A 19248-nucleotide genomic window follows, 5' to 3' on the forward strand; every position below is an offset into this window, starting at 1 on the left:
AGTGACAGTATGGAAGTAAATAGCAAAATCTCTTGTATTAAATGCTTTTTTGGGAGCAGTACTCACTTTGCCTTGCATATTTGGAATCTATAGAAGAAACAGTATAATGAAGATGACACTGGGATGCAAACATCTGTGCAGTAGAACTATTATTATAGAACATAAATTAGGTCAATGACCCAGATTCGCATTGACCAACAGTATGGAGGACTTAGATTGAGAATTTTATTTTATTTTGTTGTAAATAAACTTAATGGTGAAAATTCTTTAGTTGTTGTAAATTACCTTACTTAGTGGTCAGAGGGAATAGCGGGTGACGTGAGTTTCGCTGTCTACGGGACTGCTCAGCTTGAATTTGATGGTGCCAACTGCCAGCAACAAGAGTTCAGGTATGGCAAGAATTGGATGAACAGTTTGAACTAAGAAGGGAGATGCCCTCAGTGTCAGCAGAATATTGGTCAGAAAACCAATATTTTTTTTGAATTCATTTCTTTGTATACATTGATCTAGAAGCTGCCAACAATGGCATGAACAATCTACAAATAGAGGAAGCTAGCTTATCAATAACTATTGGAAAACTGAAATGGCCACATAATCAAGTACCCTAAACTGAAAGGTGGAAGTCATCATCAATGATATTGTTGACATCTTTGAGATGCAAAATGTTTGCAGTGGGCATGCCACTAAAAGCGGTATGGAAGAACGCACTTATACAATTGACTCTTTGAATATATGAGTGGCAATCACCAAAAGAGGTCAATTTAATGGAGTGTTGCCTAGAATTGTATGCCTAGGGTAAAAGGAGCTCAAAAGCCCTTGTCATCGCTTCAGGTGGCAGTGCATTAGATGTCCATGGGGATGTTCTCCTTTCCAAGGGATATTTCTTTAAATTTACTTTTCATAAATCTTTGCGAGATTTTGAATCCTCATTTCTATTTCTTGGGACGCAGGTAAAATAAAAATGGAGAAGAAAATAAATAGAAGGAATGATGATATTCCATTGTATGGTTCATAGCTTTGGTCCCTCATAATGTATAACATACACCCACTCTATCCTTTACATTATACTATTCATTCAGTCTTGATTTCCAGAAAAAAAGGATCTTGATATTAGTTGATTTATTTTGTAAACCTCCAATTTCAACTAGATGTAAGAATCAGTCAATTCAAATTTAGGGTTTATGCCGATTTCTGCAAATCTTATAAATAACCAAATTTATTTAAATTAATATAAAGTTTTGTTTATAATTTTGAAGTTTTCTACTTACAAATATATGGGATCTATATATGTGGCCCCATTCCAACTACATAATACCGGTGTGTCCTAGAAATCACCAGGTGCTGATGATGTTGTGTTAACTGCACCAATGCGCTAGGATGTTCCACTGGCGCTCACAAGAAGCTTGCCCAATGTATGTAGATGCGCTCGGGATGCTTCCAAGAACATCCAAAGAGCACCTAGTCAACATCCAGGTGCATCTGAAGAGCACTTGTGACTATTTCAACTCCCAATCACTAAGTGACTTTAAACATAAAGTGTTAATTGATTTTTTTTAATTCTATTTTTGCTTCTTTTTGCTCCAAAACCCTAAAACGACCCTAAAAGAGGCTATTCATTGCTCATTCTTCTCATTTTGTTTGCAGTTGGGCTCTCTTCTCATTTGGTGTCCATTTTGGCATTTTGAAAGCAAGGTCATTATTTTTGAAGAAAATCATTCGTAGGGTGTCTAATAGGTCCTACAAAGGATGTCTAAGCATCTAAGGTAAGTATTTGATCTCCTTCATGAGATCTTTTACTGATTTTTTTTGAGATGATGAATTTTTCGAGTTTTGGAAGATATTTCTCAAGTTTAGCTATCTTTTTCTTTAGTAATGAAGGCACAAATTTAGCTATCTTTTTTTAGTATTTTTGTATCGTATTTTTGCAATTGTATGGTTGATGTTCATAGTTTATTTAAATTTTTTTTAATTTAATTTTTTAATTCGATTCATTGTCTACATTGTGCAAGAATAGACACTACTGGTAGTCAAAGTTTAGCACCAGGGCAATTTGAACAAAGTGATAACTTCAACATTGATTTAGCATCTCCATTATGGAGACACTCCACAAGATTAACACAAGTTTCAGGAGGTAGGTCATACATTTGGAAATGCAATGTACATCATAGTAAACCATTCAACAACTCATATTCTCAGGTCAAAGCTCGTTTTACAAGCCTTATTGATAAAGGAATAGGATTGTGCAAGGGAAGCAAAAATGGAAAAAGGATGAGCAATGCACAATTAGTAGGATTTATAAAGAGCAAGAAGCTGTTGATTCTTTAGTGAGCAGATAAAAAACAATTTTATATAAACCTTTATCCACAAAGAGGAAAGTGGATGTGCCCACCGATCATGTTGCATCCTCCAAACATCCATTCTTGCAAGTGGGAGAGGAAGAGGAAGAAGTAGAGGTTATTACCCACCGAAGAGGTCCATTGGATCAAGCATTCAAAATGGAGGCAAGAGAGCTTTCTGATGAAGCATTTGCATGTAGCCTTTATGCCAACGGTCTTCCTTTCAACTTGGTAAGATCGCCATATTGAAAGGAAATGGCCGTAGCCATCCTTAAAGCGTCGGCTGATTACATTAGTTTGGGGTTTGAAAAAGTGCTTACTACTTTTTTGCAAAAAAGAAAAGGTTTCTATAGAGAAAGCTCTTCAACCAACTAGAACTTCTTGGAAAACTTTCGATATAACTATTGTGTCTAATGGATGGAGAGATACAAGAAACTGACCATTAATTAATGTGATTGTAATGTCCTCCAAACGGGCAGTGTTTTTTAGGGTGGTTGATTGTAAAGGAGAAGTTAAGGATTCACAATTGATTTCTAGAATTCTTATTGAGAGAATGGAGATGGTGGGCAGTGAGAATGTGGTCAAGGTGGTCGAGGTGGTCATAGACAATACCAAAAATTGTAGGGGTGCAAGTGCTTTGGTTGAGTCTCGATACGACCATATTTTTTGGACACCATGCACAATACACTATCTCAACTTGGTCATGCAACAAATTGGCACCCAAATAGATTATGGGAAGCAAATATACCAAGAGAGAGAGGAGATACAAATGTTGGTGACAAACCACCACATGTCACATTCCATATCTAGATCATTCTCCAAGTTGGAGTTGTTGAAGGTAAATTTGAAGTTGTAATTAGTTAGTTTTATTTATTTATTTATTTTGAATAAGTTTTTTATCCAGTTCAATTATCAAATTATTACTTTTATATAACTTCTCTTAATATTTACTATTATATTGTTAACTTGCTTAGGTTGCTAAGACTAGATTTGCATCTCATACTGTTGTAATGAGACTACTCCTCAAGGTGCAAGGGGCATTAAGGAAAATGGTTATTTCTAGCTAGTGGGGTATAGAAGGCTTCAAATTTAGAGAGTGCCCAAAAAGGTCAAGGCTTTAGTCTTGGATGATACTTGGTGGGCTCTTGCGCAATTTGTATTGGATTTCACCAATCCTATCATGACTATGCTATGCTTTGCTAATACAGATGCACCTTTCTTGGGGGATGTGTATGATGGCATAGACACCATGGTAGTAAAGGTAAAGCTTTCCATACAAGCACATGAGAATGACCCCATAGAATGTGAAGCCTTGTGCAATAAGGTGGAAGCAATCATTCATCATCTTTGGGAGAAGATGACTACCTCATTGCACCTCCTTGCATATGCCTTATCTCTAAGGTACTATGGCCCAAAAGTACTTGGTATGCCGGATAGAGTTGCACCATATGCGGGTGAAGAAGTTGCTACTAGGTGCTACAATGCATTTGCAAAACTCTTCCCAAATGATGAAACACACAAAAAGTTGACGCTAGAATTTGGCTTATTTTCTTTGGGATCAATACTTACTCCATATGCAATGAAGGACCAAAATGACATGGGAGCTATCACATGGTAGTACATGTATGGTCAACAATTCAAGAATCTACAACCTCTTGCAATCAAGATCATCTCACAAGTTTTTATTTATTTTTGTTCAACAATTGTATTATACAATTTAGTGTTAAACGTTCTTTGATTTGCTTTTCATTTGTATGTTTAATTTTATGAACACTACCCAGGTTGCAAGTTCTGCTATTGTCGAGCATTAAGTGAAGTGCAACCGCTTGGGCTCAAAGAAAACTGGGGACTTGGTTTATATACATACCAACTTGCATCTTTTGTCACGTAAGGAAGACAGATACAACTTTGGGACAAAGCCCTTGGATGTGCAAACTTGGATGCAACATTTCAGGATCTTATCATAATGACAAATGATGATGTTGATAACATCATGGCACGTGCATCTAGCACAAGTGGAACCATGTTGGGTTCAAATGAACTTGCAAGTCTTGCAGCAGAAGGAGATGATGAGAATGTGGATTTTTTTGAGAATGCTTATGATTTTGGTTGACCGAATTTTATTTGTGAATCTTGAGTCTTGACTCCTGATTGATCAGCATTGAATCATGAACTATGTTTTGATTTTTTAATTCAAATTGCATTGGAATCTTGAACTTGAGTAATTTACTAATTAGTTATTTCAATTTGAACTATCAATGGTGAAGTATCATGCTATGGAATGGTTTATTTTTGTATATTTCTTGCATTTCTTTACATGCACACACATGGACACACTCAAACGCATCCAAAATGCCCCAAAGAAGAAATTCGCGCATCTGCGCATCAACAACCCGCACCTGGATCAGCATCAGAACCAGCATCGGTAAGTTAGCATAAAACCTTAGATCTATTTAAACTGCAAAACTGCATTAGTAACACTGAAGAGGGTGCAGTAGTGCCATTAGTATTGTTACTATATATGCCTGGGACAAACCAAAAACAACCATATAGAGCTGGATGACAAATAGCAAACCAAGCATTTTTACAATTTTCATGCTGTGCACCATGTCCTAAATGACCAAAATGCCAATGGTCATGCTCTGCTATAAAATCTTAACCAAAGCCAAGGATAACCTCCACTTGGGCATTAATAGACTTCTTCACTGCCTTATTCAGAACTTAAAATTTCAAACCCTGCAGTATGAATCCCTTTTGTCCTGCCCTTGTCACCAGGCGCTACTCTAGACATGACATTGTGTGCCTACCCATTATTTTCCAAAGTGTCTTGATCACTGAAACAACCAAAGTATGCTCTAGGTAAAAATTCGCACACATATTGTTGATAATTTATGAAGTTTACTATTAGGGTCCCTCGCCCTTGAACAAAACAAGCAAAATACAAAAGATTTTTATTGCATTTGTGGAGACTTTGAGGACATACATGTTTCACCCCATTTTTGGAAGATTGAAGCAATTCTATGGAACTCTGTTTCTCAATATGCTCCAAATAGGATTGCATGTCACTGACTATCAGGTATTCTAAAATATACTATTGTGAAAAAAGCCTTGTGCCCTTGGTCTTGGCATCCATCCTTGTTAAATGCTTCAACTTCTCGTCCACCATATGGTTAGGTACTCTTCTATTGTTCTCTTTAATCGATTTGCCTTGTGTTTGTTATAGAATCTTCAAATTTCAAGATTAATAACATTCTTCTATCAAAAAAATTATTTGTTACAAGGAAAGATATTCAAATTGTATCTGTCTTGGAACTCAGGAGTGCACATTATAGAGGGACTTGATGCTAACTTGAATGTTTGTTCTAGCTTCCCTAAAAGAAGAATATTTACAGTTTGCTGCAGTAAATCATATATGAAATGTATGCAACTTTGTGCATTATATTTTGATCTGTTTCAAATATCAGGGATGCTTCCCTTTCTTTTGCAGGTAAAGTCGACTATGTGGATGATCAATTGGTATCAAAGTTCTGATGCTGTGCATGCTTGTTTTACAGGTCTGACTGGATTGACACATTTGGATCTTTTTGGTGCTCGAATCACAGATTATGGCACAAGCTGGTTACGATGTCAGTATCTCTTATCAACTCCTCTATTTTACCTTTCTCTTCATGTCTGATTTTGTACAACCATTTTAGTATTTAATGTCTCTTCATTTCCATGAAGAAGACGGAACCAATAAGATTTTTAAGAATCAGTATGTCGGTGTAATCTAGAAACAGCCATGTTGACCTTTTTAAAAAGTCTGAGAGGGCAGCAGCTCTTATTCTAATTCATGTAGCCTATTGTTCTTTTGACCACGTTAATATCTTTTCTCTTTCAAGATGTCATTATGACTGGCTTCAGGTTGTAGAATATTGATAGTATTTGCATCTTGAAGTGTCTGATTCTAAGTTCAATATCTATTCAAAAGACCCAATATTAGATGTCTTCCAGTGAATCAAGTCCATTATATGTTAAAACTGCAAAACTTAAAACTGCTGTAGAAGTTAGTGGGGAAAAGACTGGCTGGTTGACAGGAATGATGTGTTATCAGTGTGAACCAGCAGTGAACATGAATTTAAGGTCTGAAAGTCAAAGGTTCATTTAACCTTTAATTTGGGCAAAATTGAACAAAAGATGGTTTCTATCCTTAGTACCAGGAGTCATTTGATATAAGAAAATATTGGTCAAGAAACCAAAAGACCAGAAGATTAACCAAGAGAAGCCATGCAAATCAAGGAATCTTATACTTAAATTTCCGGACCTTACATCATTTTACTTTACAAGGCATCTTCGTCAGTACCAGATATTCAAATTGATAAATTAAATTACTCTTGAATCTTGAGCAGTTTAAAGAATTGAAGTTCCCAAATCTTTGTTCGTAATGCTCTTCACCACTAGCACGGATCCTGGGCAATGGTTTTTCACACTTGTAATTTAAATTTTATTCCTTTCAGATTTTGTTGGTGCATTAATTTATTGTCTTTTAAAGCCGAGTTACAAGGTTCTTGTTCAGGAGGAAACAATTTGATAAGTTTGGTAGTTAAAGACCAAGACATTTGAAGTTTACACCATTTACAATCATGTTATGTAACAGTAACTAGTATAGATATCTTAAATACATATCAGTTTTGAGTATTATTATGCTGAGAGGTGTCTACAGTCGCATATAGGAGGTCGTTGAGGTTTTTATGGAAAAACAAAAAAATAGCAGGCAGTCAAGTCCACAATATTAAAAAACAAAATATTCATTGCTGCAGATGAGATTGCGGCTTTTTTTGTTTTAATTTTTTAAATGCAGCTTCTTCTATCAGGTGGCGTTGAGAAGCTAGAATTTTGGGGAACCTTCATTTAAATAGTTGAACTTGAATTCAATTTCATAGGTAATGTGTTTGCATGAATGCACAGGTTCTAATCAGCAGAAGTAGTTTTACAGTTGGAGTATGTCCAGGAGCAAGGAATAGTATACAGAGATCTGAAGCCCGAGAACATATTTGTGAAAAATCGGGCACATAATGCTCACTGGACTTGATATCTCCCTGTGTATCATATCTAATCATGGCGAATTTCGCGAATACTAGTTTTGTTCATTTGTGGGTACAGAGGCTTACTTTGCCCGGAGGTCTTGTAAGGGAAATTCTGCTCATAAACTGTGTACTAGTGCACATTTGATGTCCTTTTTAATAAAATAAGTCATGGGTGGATGCCTTTTAGGGGCTTTAGTAGGACAGTTTGTCACGACTCAATATATTGAGCAAGGACCTCTTGTTCTCATCCTCATCCTCTCTGGATGATTTTATTCAAAGGCTCCTTCTGAAATAGTCGATAAAGAGGCTAAACAGAAAACATGCAACAAAACCCCTCAAGACTATACTAAACCATGCCCCAATTTTTTGTTAAGTGTATTTTTGAGTAATGCATATGGAGTAATCTTCCTCCATGTTTCCTTGTCTGGCTAGCACACACGGGATAAGGAAATTGTGGCGTACTTCTTCCCAAGACAGCATTAGAGAGGGAGCCAAATTATGAGGGAGTGAAATCGGACATGAATATTGAGAATGGATGTTGTGTGGTGATGATTACAAGCAGTTATTTGCCAATTTTGAATGAAATAGGTTGGGAGCTAATCTTAATAAGATCAATCCACTAACTTCCCTTGTTAATAAATACAATTTCTTTCAATAAAATAGTTCTATTCATCTTTTTAAGCATGGCACTTTGCTAGCAATATATGATCTAATTAGTGTATGTTGAAATGGAACACGATGTTATCAGTGTGCAATGTGTCCGCCAGGATTTTCATCGGATTCAGCATTCCAACTAATAAATATAACTAGAGGCAATTGAAGGGTTAAGATTTGTAGGCAAAGATGGGGAGACTCTGCTTTAGACAGAGTTAGAATTGTGTTACCTCTTCATTGTTGCTAGATTTGATTGTTCCCAAGATTGTCTGAGATGCAGTGATGCTGTGGTTTTCTATCAGTATTACATCCCAAGTGTCATTGTTTTTACTTGTTTAACTCAATCAATTTAACCTAAAAAGTTTCTTTCTTCTAACATTAAAGGTCTGTCCAGGTACAGTCCATGTTTTGTAATCTTTCAAATAGCACTTCTGTGAGGAAGGCCCTATCAAAGGAGATTATTACGATGTTTTTCAATGTAGATGAAAAAACTGACTTATTGTACCCCTCTACATGTACTCAGGATGTTGATTTATCTCGTCCTCCCAATGATGAGGACATTTCAGGGCAGAGTAGGGCCTCAATACAATAATCATTTCTATTGGTTCGGATTTTTAAAAAAAAATTTGGCAACAATCCTCAATTGTCCAGTCCTTCGGGAATGATTTAGATCTTTTGTATTTTTCTTTTCTCTATCCTCCATTCTCCACTCCTTGGTTGATATCCCATTATGGAAGACAATAAATGACTTAATTAGATGGATTTTTAATGCTCTCTGGTCCTTGGTATTCCTTTGGCATGTTGATTGCACATGCACTGATTCTATTACTTTGAAGTTTTTAGATTGGGAATTGCTTTCAGAAATTCTCAATATGGCTAATAAGAAAAATGATATTGTTGTACAATTCTCTATCATTTTCATTGTCGTATGGTCTGTTGGAGTGATAATTTTTTTTGATTTATTATTGTATGATTATAATGAACAGATTCAATTTTTTGGAGGGGTGGCAGTGTGGCCTTGGTTGAATTTATTTCATATTGGATGGTATTTCTAGCTCATTTGAGTTGCGTTTAGTTAGTTGCAATAAACAGGAATTTTTGTTGGAAATTATAGTTGCAACCATTTTGATATATAGGGGGTAGACAAAACACAAGATGGCCTCAAAGAGATGTCATCTCATGTAGTGCAATAATTACAATGTATGAACAACATGGATTCCCTAAAGGATTTAGAAACTTTCAACAAGTGCAATTGGTGGGTGTGATACTAGACTCCATAACCTTCAGCAGCATATACTTGTGTTGAAATTGGAGCTTTGACTTTGTGTATGTGCATCCAAGCACAATATGTGGGTGGACGAATATAGGTTATGTCATGCACCAAGCATTTTGTTGGAAGGAGTAGAAACATTGGAAGACTTAAAGTGAATGATACCATGACAATGTACTTTGCTCATGCATATGCACATATTCCTTGGAAAATGGATGTGCAAATTGGTATTTGGACTATGTAAGCTGATACGCACACAAAAATATAATTAGTTATTTCAAACTCAATCCAAGAAGCATGGATCATATGCTCTACTTGTTAACTCTTATCAACATGGAATGAGCACTAGAAGATAGGATAACCACTCACATATCAATAGTGATGAAGAATTAGCATGCTATACAACAGACAAAGGATCATGATGATATAACTGAGAAGAAGGTAGCTACTCATCTTGAAGAGTGCTATAGGAGACATAATGTTGAAAGCAACAATTATTAGGATACATAGCAAGACAATTTCGAACTAGGAAAAGATGACATGAGGATTTGTTAGTATTTGAAACAATGAATAACCCAAAATAACTAGTGCAAACTAATAGAAATAAATGTGAATGCAAATGATACAAGATCAAAATAACAACATAGAGTTAGTCTCAAAGAGAGAATTGCAAATGCTAAAGAAGTAAAATAGCATTAGAAAAATGTCAGAGCAAAATATGCAGAATGGAATTATAATGCAATAGAATGGAATACCACGAGTAGCTAAGAGTGAGAATATAGAAAGTGAGAGGGTTGAGGTGGAAAATATAACCAATGGGAAAAGACCACCACAATAGTCTACAAAAGGCAATTGTAATTCACATGGAAGATGTTGACATCTTGCACCCGCTCACACTAATACACATTTTAATATTCTATTAATCCTAAGCAAGCATAATAAAAGTGTAGGAAAAACCTAGGAATAAGAAATAAACAACAAATTGGAAGATTAGAAAACCTACACTAACATGTTCAATTATGAAGATTAGAAAAGACGAATTTTTATTAGGAAACCCAATGGACAAGTGTATGGTCATTCAAAAGAAGAGGGTGTAAGATAAAGGATGAGGTTAGGATTGTGTCTCATGTTACTTTGGTGAAACAAAGACTCCTTAATCCTTGGCTTTTAGCTAAAGAGGTAAACTAATGACTTATGAGCTCGCATTGGGTTGCTAGAAAAATTTGAGTTTGTATGAAACCCTCAAATAAGAAAAAAAAACAAAGAGGTAGGATATTTGAGTGCTTGTATGGAGGATGGCTGTTAAGGTGTCAAAGCATGTCACTGTTCAAAAAAGGACATTCTATCAATTTTTTTGATAATGTTTTAGGCTTCAAATCCAGTTACTTTTCCTAACAAGAAATTTTGAAAGATTAGGTACATTGGGTAGGTGGTCTACATCAAGAGATAATGATTGGCACACATCTAAATTTTTTTAAGATAATATGACTGTTCAATTTTGGTTGGGTTAGGGATAACATTCAACTAGGGATATGTTTTTCTTTGGGCAAGGCTAAACACTCGATCACAGTTACATTGGAATTAAGAAAAGGGTTTAATAAGAGATCAATTATGGCTAAGGATCAGGTGATAATTCAATAATTGTTATGTTTAAGATTCAATTAGGGTTATGGTTAAAATAGTGTAACAATTATGTATAGGGTCCGAATTAAAGGGGTCCAACTTAGGGCTCACTTAGGCTTTAATTCGGGTTAAATGAAATGATAAACAAAATAAATAGGCACCTTGTAACATCCCCTGTTTTTGGGTCTTAACTAACTAGCATATCATAGACATATGGTTACTACATAATCATGAGAAGGAAGTTATAACAGTTGTGTTCATGTGAATGAGATTAATGGTAACAATCAATTTAACAGAAATTTCATAACTAACGATTGATAGCATCATCAATAAATCTAAATAAAGAATTTTAAGTTTTAATTACCCTAAATTCCGAAACTGAAATCTACCTAGGGCAACATCTACAAAACCCAAGTTAATCCACATATACCTCTTAGGGCACGAATAGTTGTACCACTATATCATAAAGACAAATACCATTAAGGGCATCAAATACCACTATATCATGACTACAGATACCATTTAGGGTATCAAATACCACTGCATCATCCTTTTTCTTTCTATTGCTAACTATGGCAATAACATATAGTTAGAAGATATGTTCATATTCATTATTCATATTAATGAAAGTCATAAATGACAACCACCAGATAAGCCTATCCCATGCATAAAGATACATTTCATGTTCAATTGGAAAATCAATGGATTTTACTGCTTACCAATTACATTGACAAGAAAAGTTGATTTCATTGAAGGGAATAATTGATTCAATGATATAAATCAATCTATTATATCTTCAACTTGTAATTTTCAAATATCATAAAAGTAAAATACATGTTACCATCAGATGTTAAATGCATTAACTTATCTCTGTCTTGTGCATGTCTTGGTATCTGGTGGAGAGGGGAAGCATTGTCAGGGGCTTAACCAACCAACTGCGGACCCTTAATTATCCCCACACAATCTCAACCGAGAAAGGCCCTCCCTACTCGGAAATAGACATGGAACACCTTGTCCAGCAGCCAAGCATCCCGGTACTAAGTATCAATTCCACCACTTAACTAGGCATCAAGATCTAAACATTGGACCTACCATGAGCTGACTTAGTTATTTATTTTTATTATATATATACAGATCCAGCTTTGTTCTTTCTATTGTAGGATATTCTCTCCTCCCACCCTTCATCTTGACCATGCTGGTCCTTATGGGTGTTTTCCTAAGAGATCCTTTTAGTAAAGATTGAGTTATGATTTTAGTTATAGCCATCTCTTGTACCCAAACTTGGCCTATGGCTGAAGATGAAGTTACAATTCTTTCTGGATTGTTTCCAATATCAAACATGGTGTTGTGCTCATCTCAAAGGTATATTGGCAATACCTCTGTACAAGCTGGCACCCCTTGGTAGAGATTAATTAGTTACACACAATACACATTCATACTCGAAGAGTCCTATGTAAATAGCCTTTCCATCAACATGATGGTACTTTCTTATATTGACACAAAGAAAAGGTCAAAGAAGATATACATAGAGCTGTGATTCATTCCAATTATTGGATTCATAATGATATTGACGCCTTCTTTTGATGGTTAAAATCTGATAAATTTATTAGTTGACTTCTGAATAAGCACACAAAAAACAAAGCATAAATCAATCAAGGCCAAAAATGGGTCGGCACTCCTGTACATGTATAATAGAGATGGCTTCATCCCAAAGATATATGTTGGTAGTCTAGCCAATTAACCGAGCACATTTAGTGCAACTGATCAATGTGAATCCACACTAGCCTTGGAATAAACAATAGCTCTGAAAAGAAAGATTGGTATGTAGTGATGGAACTGCAGACCCGAAAAATGGGAGAGTAAGAATAATGAGAGTGAGCGTATATATATGTATGAAGGCTCCCGCATGTGTGTTCATAGGTATTGCATATCTTCAAGGTGGGTGGTGTTTGCATTCCTCCTACAACTGCGGGGGAATATATGGCCTCTCGTGCTCAGTTACAAAGGATGACATCGGTTACAAGAATAGCTTCATAAATTCAAAAAGAAAAGATGGATGCCGATATGGAGGCAGCCACCAATCATCGATATGGAGTTATAATTAAACATAAAGATTATGTTCTTCCATGGTTCAAAACAAATGTATATATACATATACACACACACACACACACACATATTATGACATCATGCTGTTTAATTCTACCTATAATTGTACCTATATATACATATCTATACACGTTTGTATAATTTTGAGAGTACGTATAATTTATTTCTATCACTATACTTTCTCTAAATATGCATGCATATGTGTGTGTATCTGTGTTTGAAGTTTATAATGTTGATTACTTCCATGGTCTCAAAATAAGAGAGAGGTAATAGTTCTTCCTATGATATTAAACGTTTAATATTTATCTTGTTATAAAACTTGACCGAGTAGCTCATTGTATTGTCCAATGTACACGCTTGCTTGCCTAGTCATTTACCCTTAGCCATGGTGGTTCAAGAATTGTACCTATTTGCCTAGTGATGGTGGTGCCCCTGTGCCCAATTCTCTTCGCACAATGCTTCCACCCCTTGATGCGCTCCTGCAAGGAAATTCTCCATAATTATATCATATTCGTCAATATAATAACAATTACCATACAAGTTATTAATCATAAATTATCATAACGGCTAACTGCCATTTTACTTCCCATGAATTGATGATGAATAACCAACTTCCCAAAACCCAAATAACATTAAAATATCATCATACCGGTTAACTAGCATGCCAACTTCATATTAAATTATAACGATTAACCATCTTACCATTTCACATAACTAATTTTACCTGTCAACTGACTTCACATGAAACCTCAATGGCTATTTGAACATTTCAAATAGAGCCAAAATTGGGATGTAACATACCATCCCCTTTTTGATTCATCGTATTTGATGTAAGTTCTGAATTTTTTAACGAACACTATAAAGGAGCATTTAAAATTGTGATGTAACATACCCTCCCCCTTGTGTTTCATTGTCTTCGATGATCTCTGTAATTTTAAACACTAAAAAAATATTCCAAAACCCAGATGTATATATAGTATCATGAAATCATTTCATTTCAAAATTGAATCAAAATCTAAGTCATGATAAAAAATCAAGGTCTATTATTCCTTTACCTCAATGCTTCCAGAAAAATGCTTGCATGATATCATAAAATAAAAAATGAAACACACTCAAGTTTACTTTACCATACTTGTGGCCACATCAGCGTCACTTGAGTTGATCATGTTTTAGGATATTCTATTTTGTATTCTTGTCATATTCATGTAGACACTCACAATATGTTTAGTTCAATTCTCATATTGATATCTCATATAAGAGAATTTTCAGTTTTCAATAATTGAGAGAAAAAAATTGCAATTCCTTAACTAACCTGTACTAGATCATAACTCAGTCATAGAATTAAAATCATCTTACATACCATCTGGCATATGGTACTCATTAATGAGTAGATCATCCTTGTAAGCTCACAAATCACCAGAAATGGTTAGTGGATCCATGTTTCCATTTATGTAACCTTGGCCTTCATGCCCATCTTATCACAATAACATTTCATTAGAATAACCATTTCATGATGAAATATACTTCATCTCTAAAACAATATAAAACAACTCAATATGTCTTGATATTTCATTACCATATAAAATCAATATCACATGTGAATGTATAACAATGTGTTAAAAGGTTAAAACATGTTATACTATGAAAGATCATCATACATCCAATCAAAATCATAGAGGTTAGGATATACATGGTACCACACTATATGTATCCCAATCTCCTAGCACTTGGACTACATGCCCACACGCAATTCCTGAGACGGGGGGTGCGGCCATGATGCTTGTATGTTTTGTCCACCATATTCCAATTGTGGCTTAGACGTGGAGTCCTATCTATCCACAAAACTCTTACATTTCCGTGGAACTCCACCTTTCATGCTGAAATTTCTTAGCTCAACCCATCCTTGGGTCATAAATTTATCATAAGCATCTGAACAAATTTACATAGGGTTCTTATCGAATAGATCATCTGGGTGTGCTCACCGATCCCCTGTAAATATTTGGAAATTTACCTTTCTCGTTTGTGTGACCTAGGCTTTCATGCCCATCTTATCACCACAATGTTTCAAGGAAAAACTCAAGTCAAACAAAAGTTACATTTATAAATTAGCATTGATAGTTTTATTATGCAAGTGTGCTTACTCCTACTGGAGCACAAAATGGCCTTCTTGTCATTTAATCAACGTTAGAAAGGATTATCAATTTTAAGTTAAAAGAATTCTCAAAGTCATGGTTCACAATTTTATTTTTCCTTCAGTTCAAGTCCAAAAATGAATAACAAAATATTAACTACCAAATCATATGAACAGGAATGTAATTGCATAAAGTATAATGCTGAAAACATGCAACTAAAAAGAAATAACTAGTCGCCATCAAGGTTTTAGATAACACCGCATCAAGGGTTATAGAAAGCAATTTGTATTGTGCAAGCCTCGGCATTTGGACCTAGTGTAATCTTCTCATTCTCTACTAAGAATGGCCCTCCCCCTTGGGATAAGGCACATGTACCATTCGAGTCCTACCATTTGAGCATCTCGGTGTTAGAGTGTTGACTAGACATCAAATGATGCGATGGATTACCCTCCATCAGCCTTTCTTCTAACTGCTAGCATTCGGACCTCTGGTGATCATAGCAGCAATCTTGCCACTAAACTTTACTTTGGCCAAGGATTTCCCATGGACACTATGTGCCGAATCACCCACCACTCGACCTGCCAATTATGTTAATTTCCTTAGTTCTGATGATTTTGCGAATTTATCCATCTATCCATTTCATATGGACCACAACATCATCTCAGACTTTCCCAGCTATTCTAGATGATCCCCTGTGTGATTTTCTAGCTTACATTGTAAAATATTCAGTGATACGCAAAATAAATCTCATTCAACATCACATTATCAGTTCCTTTGAAACAATGTTGGGCCCAAGGTTCAGTACCGAACCCAAAGCTTTGATACCATTTCTAACATCCCCTATTTCCATGTCTTAACTAACAACTAGCATATCATAGAAATATAGTTACTACTTCATATTCATGAGAAGGCAGTTATAGCAGTTATGTTCATGTGAATGAGATTAACGATTACAATCAGTTTAACGGAAATTTCATGAGTAACAATTAATACATCTAAATAAACACTAAGTTTTACATACCTTAAATCTCGAAATTGAAATCCGCTTAGGGCAACATCTGCAAAACCCAGGTTAATCCACATATACCACTTAGGGCACAAATAGTAATACCACTATATTGTAAAGACAAATACCATTTAGGGCATCAAATACCACTGTATCATAACATTTAGGGCATCAAATACTATTGTATTATGAGGACAAATACCATTTAGGGCATCAAATACCACTGCATCATCCCTTTTCTTTCTATTGCTAACTATGGCAATAACATATAGTTAGAAAATATGTTCATATTCATTATTCACATAAATGAAAGACAAAAATGACAAGCACCAGATAAGACTATCTCATGCATATAGATACATTTCGTGTTCAATTGGAAAATCAACTGATTTTACTACTTTCCCCAATTACATTGACAAGAAAGGTTGATTTCATTGAAGGAAATAACTAATTCAACCATATAAATCAATCTACCATATCTTCAACTTGTAATTTTCAAATATCATAAAAGTAAAATACATGTTACCATCAGATGTTAAATGCATAACTTATCTTTGTCTTGTGCATGTCTTGGTATCTTGGTATTTGGTGGAGAGGGGAAGCATTGTCAGGGGCTTAACCACCCAAACGCTGACCCTTAATTATCCCCACACAATCTCAACCGAGAAAGGCCCTCCCTACCCAAAAATAGAGATGGAACACCTTTTCCAGCATTATTTCCATTTCTTCTTGGAGTAGAATTTTGCTGAAAAGAACTAGTGAAGGACTAAAGAAGTCTCCAAATTGGAGAATGTCCCAAAAGAGAGGAACTAAAGAGGATCATGAAGAACACCATTGAAGCATGAAGCTGCAAACACTCTCAAACTGTTGATTTGAAGAACCTCCACTGTATGGAATATGACCACGTAGAAAAGACCAAGTCTGAAAAGTTGATCAATCGAAGATGGAAGGTATCTTCATGGCCTCCAAAAACAAGAATGAAAGAATGACTATATGGTAAATGATCCATCTCACCAAAATGCATAGGTATCCAACCACCGCAATTGCTTAGTGCATAGGATCAAATACTATACTGAATACGTAGCTCACTCCATCAAACCAAGAAGGCAATAGAACCAACATAACCTCCATATAACGCTGAGAAGTAAGATACGAACATTGAAACTGAATGCAATATCTCCTGCAGAAAGAAGAACTAGGAACATCAAGATTGCAAAAGAAGCACAAACACCTATAATGGCACGTGTTATCAACACATCATGAAGCTAATGTCGTGGAAGGAACACTCACTTGACAAAGGAAGATGACGAATATGGCCAACATGAAACCCCCCAAAGCACTTTATAATGTAGTGCAAGTACAACAAAACACAAACATACGCAAGATCCCGATATGCAATAGAGTGACATTATCTCAGTGCTTTTGCAAAAATACTACAAAAGGATGTCAACAAAGATCAAAAGAGACATAAGGCTGATACAAGAGATAGTACAATCCATGAAAAATCATCTAAAGCAACAAAATCAATCTCCGGACCTGAAACAACCAAGATATTTCCTAGAATGCAAAAAAACAAAAAGCTGAATGGGATGTGCCTGGAGCAGAATATGGAAAATAGAATGTCTCAAATATGTCTCCCGGAGTGCAAAATAAAACCTCTGACTTTGACTACATAAATTGGCAACGAAATAGCATAAAAAGTTCAAATAAACTACATCATTATGACGAGCTCGGATCAGTTTTCCGGTGATATCTCAATTGCAAAAAATGAAGTCCGAATGAGCAAGTTACAACCAAAAAAACAGATAGGTGACAAAAAAAAGAAAAAAGGGCCAATTTATTTTTTTACCATCTCGAGACTCGTGCCAAATGCATCGAGAATCGTGCCCACTTGTACCAAGAATAACCTTTAAAAACATACTATTTTTGTACCAAAAATTGTCTTAGGAAATGTGTAGGTTCTGTACCAAAATTGCTTCAGGAAGCGTGTTGGTTTTGTACCAAAATTGCATTAGGAAGCATGTCAGTTCCGTACCACAAACTATCTTAATTTTTGTGCCAAAATTATTGATTTTTGTACCAGAAAACATAGATTTCCGTGTCAGAAAATCTTGACTTTTATGTCAAAAAATTATTAAATTGCCACCTCGGGAAACGTGCCCAATCTTGGAGCAATTATTTTTTGCCTCAGATTCCAATTTCCATATTGGTCAAATTTTATATGAAAAAAGGGGTTTTTTTTGGCGCTTTGAGCTCAACGGTGAGGTCCATGTGGGCTCAAAGTGCACCGGAAAAAGGTGACCCTCCAGATCCAATACAAGAAAACTATGAAAAATGAAACCCTTTGAAAGAAAAAACACAGATTTGAAAGCAAAGACAAAACTCTTATAAATAGAAAGGGGCATGAAGATCTGGAGCTCTAATACCATGTTGAAGTCAATAAAAGATCAATCGCACAACTCCCAAGAATTAGTTGCATACAAATACTTGTCACAGAAAGAGAGAAGCAAAAGCTATGGAGGCTGAAATTCCTAGATCCATACATGAGACATGCTTGAACAAGAATATAAATTGCTATTATCAAAAGTGAATGAATAAGTTATAAAGAGAGTTCATCCTTATAAAGGAGATCAAAACCCTAAAAGTTAAAACCTAGGTTGCATGATAATAATTAATAAAAGAATTAATTATTATATGTCCAAAATTTAGCTCAAGTAAACTAGAGATAATAAGTGACTTAATAATTAACAATATGATTTAATTAATAAGATTAAACTTTACTAATATACATATAAGTACAATTCATAGATACCATCAGAGTATCATGGTGGCATCGTGTGTGTGTGTGTATGAAATTTATAATGTGGATAATGTGGTTCAAGACTCCTACCTATTTGCCCAGTGATGGTGGTGCCCCTATGCCTAATTCGTTTCTGACAATGCTTTCACCCCTTGACGTGCTCCTGCAAGGAATTTCTCCACAATTATATCACATTCCTTAAAATAATAACAATTACCATAACAAGTTATTAATCATAAACTATCATAACGG

At 35.3% G+C, this 19248-nt stretch overlaps 1 protein-coding gene across 4 annotated transcripts in view; it reads left to right on the top strand.

Annotated features, from left to right (window-relative positions):
- The window catches only part of LOC149556149 (Leucine-rich repeat family protein), a 177644-nt gene that overhangs the window by 154141 nt on the left and 4255 nt on the right, over window positions 1-19248 (top strand). For all 4 annotated transcript variants that reach the window (XM_089830279.1, XM_089830280.1, XM_089830278.1 and 1 more), the window contains one exon: window positions 5891-5962. In XM_089830279.1, the coding sequence (XP_089686405.1) occupies window positions 5891-5962 (72 nt within the window). The remainder of the gene's footprint in view (window positions 1-5890; window positions 5963-19248) is intronic.

Source organism: Cupressus sempervirens, chromosome 5, assembly GCF_028749045.1.
Source record: "Cupressus sempervirens isolate cs-2001-9-10 chromosome 5, ASM2874904v1, whole genome shotgun sequence".
In the NCBI taxonomy this organism is placed as follows: domain Eukaryota; kingdom Viridiplantae; phylum Streptophyta; class Pinopsida; order Cupressales; family Cupressaceae; genus Cupressus; species Cupressus sempervirens.